The 7500-nt window shown below is 36.1% G+C and overlaps 1 protein-coding gene across 4 annotated transcripts in view; it reads left to right on the top strand.

The window, feature by feature from the left end:
• The window catches only part of LOC113822961 (proteoglycan 4), a gene marked incomplete at its 5' end in the record, with an annotated part of 22129 nt that extends 16050 nt beyond the window's left edge, over nt 1-6079 (top strand). For all 4 annotated transcript variants that reach the window (XM_070116743.1, XM_070116740.1, XM_070116741.1 and 1 more), the window contains 1 exon segment: nt 2465-6079. In XM_070116743.1, coding sequence (XP_069972844.1) covers nt 2465-2574 — 110 coding nt within the window.
• Nucleotides 6080-7500: the final 1421 nt, after the last annotated feature.

Here is a 7500-nt window from a genome sequence, read left to right as displayed (position 1 = left end):
CTAAGAAAATAAAGATATGTAAAATATACTTGTATAACTTGTTAAAAATTTTGTAATATTAGATTTTCTGTAATATAACCTGCACTGTTGGTCAGGGTTTCCAAGAATAGGATGCTGAGCATAGAAATGGCATCCTCCCTGGAGGTGGCACTCTTCCATTCATGGCTTATGGACGCTACATTTTACACTTGTTTATCAATGGGAATAATGCAAAAGCCCCTTTATAAATGCCAAAGGAGTCTTAATCACTCTCCAAGAGATCTGTGTACTCATGGCAAGTCTTTTCTGTCACCCTGCCCTTCAGCCTAAATGCTCACGATGGCAAATTCACATCACCCTTGCCTGCAGCCAGATTTTCCCATGACAATATGCCCCTTAAAGCAAAAAAAATTCATGACATGATGGTCACATCCTCTGCATTGAAAGGGTTAAGATATAGAAATGATGTTTGGCATTAAAGGAATGAAAGAAAATGAAAGCCTGTTAGTGTCATGCTAGAAACTGTTCAAATGCAGATTACCATGGATTAGATTTGCATTGGATTTGATTACTTGTGCAATATAGATTGCATATTCTTATATTCTAGTATGGGTGAACTTGCAATATTTAGAAAACTGGCATGGATTCTGGTTGTCAATTCTAAATTAGGCCAACTTGGCTCTAAAATAAGGTAGAATTAGTAATGTGATATAAAGTCTGTAAGTTTGTTTTTCTGTCCAAAGCTGCTTCAGATGTATGTCTGTGAGGTCAGTAATGATTGGGTAAATTTTAGGGCATTTATTTGCTCTGGCAAAATTCTTAATTGTTACACATTTTTTAAAAGGGATTTTTCTAGTTTTTCACTTTTGCTATTGTAATTTTCTGAAGGTGCTTTATTGTTTGAGTGCACTATTTCAGTTTAGATATTTCAGAACTGACTAAGATTTCTTTTTATTATCTTCATTTATTTATTTTATTTTTTATTTTTTTTTATTATTATTATTTTTTTGTAATGCTCTTGTATATTCTAGAAAAATCCCTGCCTTTGTGACCTGGCGTGAAAATGGCAGGAAGACAAACCATAATTTCATCTTTTAGGTTACTCTCTGTTGCACTGATAAGTAGCATTGCTACATTTTATTTGTTTGTTAAATTGTATAAAGAATAAAAAGACAAAAATAGTTGTTTGATATGATGACAAGAAAGATACACTGGGCTTTGCAGGGAAATTGTATCAGATAATATCGTTGCCATAGTTTTGAAGCTGGTTAAGGAGTAGAACTTTCAGTCTTAGTATTTTTTTCCTCCTTCCAAAAATTAGCAGTGCTGTAGGAGTGGACACCATTTCCGTACTTTTAACAACTAATTTTCCCTTATTTGTCTTTTGGTAAAGTTTTGTAGAAGTGTGGGGTTTATTTTCTTGAGTAGGATGTAGGATGCAAATAGGCAAACATATGACAAAGTATTGATTTCTTTCATTATTGCACAAGTACTCAAAAAGTTCACATTAGAAGACATACAGGGTAGATAGAAGGTCAAAAAGAAGTAAGATGTTAAACACAAACTTTTCAACATCGTAATGTAACATTTTATAGTGGAGCACAGTAGACTGTTGATTGTGCTATGGTTGCAATGTACTGATCATGTAGGTCATATGTTGATAAGAGTCTTTAATGGGAAAGACCTGGGTGATCACACTCCAGAAGAAATATAGATAAGAAATCTAAAATATAATAGATTATGGTTATTTCATTGAATGTTTAAGTGGAATTTTGCATGCTAATTTAAAACCCTGTCTAATAATAGATAAAACCATGTTGTTGATTAAGTATATTTATCATCAGCTGAACATATTGAATATATGAATCATCTGCATTTCCATATGGATTTCATTTAAGCAATCAAGGATTTTATACTTCAGAATATTCCTTTATTCGTCTTCTTTAATCCCATTAGTATATGAATTGACTGATTCCAGGATATGGTGTTAAACCTAGCAAATATTACTTTAAGAATATATAAATGTATCATGATTTTTTCTTGTTGAGACTTTACTTTTATGTTTTATATCACTTAGTGTAGTGTTGTAATTTAGTAAAAGTAAAGGTAGTGCAACTTTTTTGTGGTCTTGATGTTAATTTATCAGCCTATTATTTTATACTTGTGAGGACTTGTTTATTACCAAATTTCTTTCTGCTAATGTGCTGTCTTTTACCATTACTTACGTCCTCAGCATATTTTAACCATATGAAAGCAATTAATAAACTGCTTGACTAATAACTATCTTTTGTGATTCAAGTCTTAAAAAATCTTTCCCATTTAAATTAACATTAGTTATATTAAATTTTTTAGTGTAATTCTTTTCTTTTACTCTTGATACAATAATTTGCTGCTTTCATATGATGAAAATCACTCTAAAGTTTCTTCATAAGTATTCTGCTTAATATCTGAATATGAATCAAACCTTGTTTTTTTCCCTCTACAGCCCCCAGATCTGGTCGCACTGCCACCCCCAAGACTGCCTCAAAAGCTGCAGCCTCCAAGAGCACCCCTAAGGCGACCCCCAAGTCAGGTCGACGGGCTACTCGCAAGTAACACGAGGTGAATTCTGAGACGTCGGAGGGAGAGGAAAAAGTGCGACATGTGCGCAAGAAGAGCGCACTTAATGACCTGACTACATGCATAAGGCTGATGATGTTAGAGAAATAGCAACTCGTCCAATTTTCGGATTAAGGAAATTCATTAAAGTTGTATTGTGCGAGCCTTTATGCATATTACTTTCGAAGAAAAAAATAAAAAACAAAAAATAAGGGAAAAAAAGCAGAAGAGGCATTTTGTATATGAGCATTCAAAACATAACCTGTAACCCCTCCCCACCCCTTAACCCATTCCCTCTCATCATCTCTGTTTCTCTCTCTCCCACTTACCCCTCCCCTCTCCCCATCTCCCTAATTGTTTTACGGCTCGTATCATTTGCTTGCATTTAAATTTTTTTTTTAATGTTGCCCTCCCCACCTGATGCCCTCCCATCCCCCTACCAATTTTTATTTCTGTTTTTCTTTATATATATATAATTTACAAAATGCTATTCATTGTAGATATGAATGGTACATCCTTTGTAGAAGTGAGAGTGAGAGTGAGTGTGAAAGTGTGTGTACAAAATATTTGAGGGTAAATGTAGTTGGTTTGAATTAATGGAAAGATAGGTTATGTTCGGAGTACATATTAATGTTTCATCTATTGTATATGTATAATAGTTCTCAATGTACAACTCAAACTTTTCTCTTTTTTTTCTATTTTTTTTTTATATATATATATACCATTAAAGCATGGCATTCCCTCTCCCTTGTTCCCACTCCCCCAACAAATTTCAGGTCCAAATTATTTGTTAAAAATGTAAATCTCTGCTCAACATAAGATAAACTTTCGGAATGCATCCACCCAATGTAAATGAAGTAGAAGTTATTAATTGTAAAAAATAAAGCCCATTTATATTTCGTATGATTAAAGTTATGCAGCTATGCATAAGGTTTTATGCACTTTTATGTTTTCTTATTATGTTTTATCAACTTGTTTAATTTTTTTTTATATTTTGGCTGATACAAAGTTTGAGTTTGTATAGTTTCTTACTAAATATCTCAATACAATTGGTTTTTTGCCATTACTCTTTATTACACATGTCAAATGGAAATATCTTATTTTTTGAAGTGAAAAATGCAATATTTTGCTACTGTTAATGCACGATTACTACTTGCACTTCAGTATTGAGCAATTGGTTAAGGAAGTTCTAAGCAGTAGCATAGTTCTGCCTCAGCCCTCTACTCTGAAGGTGTATTTGCCATCCCTTACTAAACTGTCAATGAAGTTGGCTGGTTGGTATTATCCAGCAGCAATGTTACTTCATTGGAAGATTACTACATTGTAAAACAAATATACCTTAGACGAGAGTAAGAGATAAGATGTAGGAGAGGACCACCAGCCCCATAATGCTGTTTGCCTACACTCAAAAGAGGGGTAGAGGGCGGGACAAGGTAGCCTGTACATAGTAACATGACCTGTAACATTGATGTGTTGTCTTGATTGTAGGTGTGACATGAATGCTGTTTTCGATACAAACTATACTGGGCCGTAATTAATGAAAAAGAGTGAGTGCTGTCAGTTGAGACACAGTATTGTACCATTTTAATGACTTGGTTTGTCTGTCATTGTCATTAATACCAATGGTAGAAGATTACATTGTAACTAATGATAATAGATATCTCAAGGTAAAGGATATTGGACTGGTTACATTACCCCCTTTTTTTAAGTAAAAGAAATCTTGAGGCATATCATGACTCGGGAGCTGTGCTAGGTGTGAGTGCTTTACTGTGGGAGAAGACAACCTGATTTACGTTAATGCTTGTTTATCATTTCAAAGTAAAATTTTCACAGGTGAGAAAGTTTTAAAAACAGATAGTGCTTGAAAAGGGTATATCCTCACTGGAGAGTTAAAAAGTAGAACATTGAAATAATAATAATAGCCCAGATAATGTAATTTTTTTTCTCTCTTGAAACTTCACCACCTGGAGAGCTCATGCCTGTTTTCCATTGGTATGTTAATATAACTGGCTTCAGAACACTGTGAATGAAAATGACTGTGTTCGTTGATAGTGTTTGAAAATATTAAATGGCAACATTACTATGTGACAAGTTGCTTTTGTATCATGTTCGATCACTTTTATACAAATCTTACTGACTTTAAGGGTATTTGTAAAGATTCAGTGTACATCCTTTCTAGTGCAAACTTGTTAGGGACTTTAGACTATACGGACTAAGACAGTATGGAGTTCGTTTGAGCATGATTTACAAATAATTTTATCAGTTGTATTTCACTAGGATGGGAGTTTTCCTTGTGATCATTACAAAAATCCTAACTGTTGCCATATACTGACCCATTTTTCTCTGTGTGGTCTTTTAAGCAAGTGTCATGCTCAGACTATGCTTCACTTGTTAGGAAGAGTGGACTGAAAGATAACTTTTTTCTTAAGTGTTGTCCCCGTTGTGAGACACCTTTTGACAGACTGCAGTTATTTTGAGCCATTTGCAGGATTGAAGGAATATAAAACCAAGAAAAAAGTAAAAAAAATAAATACAAAAAACAAAAAAAAACATTGGATATGAAATGATAGGGAATGATATTGTTACATGATTTCAAGGCTCTCTTTTGTAGACGTTCACATTTGGTAAGATATGTTGAGCAAAACTGCCATGTGTAGAATAACTGACAATTTTGATTGACAGGGTTTGCACTGTAGCCAAGAGCATTTGGTTTATGGATTTGCAGTTTGGAAAATAACTTATTTTAGACATTTTATATAAATGTGTTTGTTAACCTACTCAAAAAAAAAAGGAATATCACCCAAGTTGTGTAAATTATGCTTTCAATAGTTGCTATTAAAGATTATTTTGAGGAAAACAATATATTTTTGAATGGCAAGAAATCCTTTTTCAAAACATGAACACTGATGAAGGCTATAGTGATTGTTGCCATGTGACGAGATCAGCCACTTTGAGTCTTGGGTAAATAAAAGAGTTTATTAGGATATATTTTCCTTCACTTTTTGGTGAGGGAAGCAATTATGTTCGTCATTTAGAAAAAAAACAAAATGCATAAAAAAATCCAAAGGTGACGAAGTACGGAGACTGACCTTAGTATGTATAATCATAGGGGTGCAATTTTTTTTGCAATTTTAAGAATAAAAACTTATTATATACAATCAATCAAGGCTCAATAAAGTTTATGTCGTCAACATTTACTTTATGAATCCTCAATCGATATGTGTGACACAACCTACATGATAAGATGACTGATACAAGGTACTGTCTGTATGCTTCACTAAAATAGGCTCTACTATGGTTATATTTTGATATTCTGTTCACTTGCAAATCTGTCATCCGGAATGTTGTGATTATTCAGTTAGCAAAACTATTTGGACACATGCAATTAGGAATGCCTGAGTTATTCTTTTACAACAGACCATTTTCACAATTTTACATACAGTAAGTAGGTCACATTGTAGCAATGTGCCATTGTTTTCATAAGTAAATATCATTGTACAAATGAGTCTTAATTCTCCTTATCAGTGATATGTTAAAATTGAGTCTAGTAACATCTGTTGATAGATTTATACTATATATGAGAAAGAAAGAATTAACGGATGAATTTAAGTAAAACATGTTACATATTCTTGGCACTCCTATAATAAACAAGAAGATAGTATTTGAAACTAATATGCAACAGAACACAATAAAAGCACGCCAAGATGAATTAAACGCTTCCTTGTACTTCAAAACAGCAAAATAATTCAAAACCCAACGCGGCTGTTCGCGGCCATTTTGTAAAACTCGCCCCTAGAGAGGGGGTCAATAAAGGCGACTTGCGCCGTTGCGCCTCCTCCGCATGATGCTCCTCTGCGGGCGGTTCGCCCAATCACCGCCCGCATTTCAAATTGTAATCGCTCCTGCCACTAAAAACCCAAGGTTGGGCGCGCATCCCTCGCGGGCCAATGGGATCTCGCCTTGCATCCCCGCGTGGCCAATGGCGAGCGCGCTCTCAAAGCCCGCCAGCCAATCACGATCAGTCCGACCAGCGCGCCAAAGCGTCCGTTAGTGTTCATGTGAGTGTCCGGACACAAATCCAAGTCGGTGTTTTCCGCATAAATTCGGTAAGTACTCAAAAGTTTCCCATTTAACGCCCTTGATCCCACGAAAATCGAATAATTAAAAGCGCGCTGATTTTAATGGTGTGACGTGGGGTCTGGGGGCGGCCGAGGGTGGCTAGAAAGCGGCGAAAGACAAACGAAAATCGCGTTCAAAAGTGGCGGGCGCCGCTGCGGGGACGCTCAGCCTCGGCGTCGCCCTCGTTTCGCTACGCCACTCGCCCATAAACGCCCTCTTCTCCGCCTTTTCTGTGGATGTGACGTCTGTTTTATGTACGCGACTTTCTCTATTATGGTTTGGCTGCGAGGGGCGCCCGCGCGAATCCCAATCCCGCGATAATGCGATGATAATTCATGATAATGGAATGTTATGCGAGCAAGACGGGCCGTGAATGTCAAGGAACGGAGTACAAGAACGCACATTTATTTTTTTTTAATTCCGATCTTGCCAGCTCCAACCAGTATGCACGATTCCCTTTCCTTTGATCTGATGGCATGCCGAAGAACGCGTCCTCCCAAACCAAAGTTTGCACGAGATAGAGAGAAAAATCTGTTATAAATAGTACACGCCCCTCGGGGTCTGTAAATACTTGAGAGACAGACCGGCTTCCGTCCCTTAGGTCTTGCCTGCTGGTCTGCCTGCAACAGTTACCGACTCGTGCATTTTGGGTTTCAACGTGAAAACTAATCGAAGAGAACATTAATAACAAGAATAGAGAGAAAGAAACAAGGGACTAGGTTTTTTGCACGTCTCGGCTAGCTGCGTTTGCGAGTACCTGTTGACGCTGTTTAAAAGGGTAGATTTAATCGTGAACCAGGGTGT

The sequence above is a fragment of the Penaeus vannamei genome, chromosome 39, assembly GCF_042767895.1.
Source record: "Penaeus vannamei isolate JL-2024 chromosome 39, ASM4276789v1, whole genome shotgun sequence".
NCBI lineage: Eukaryota > Metazoa > Arthropoda > Malacostraca > Decapoda > Penaeidae > Penaeus > Penaeus vannamei.
Note: the sequence above shows the minus strand (reverse complement) of the source record. Positions and strands in the feature narration are given on the sequence as shown.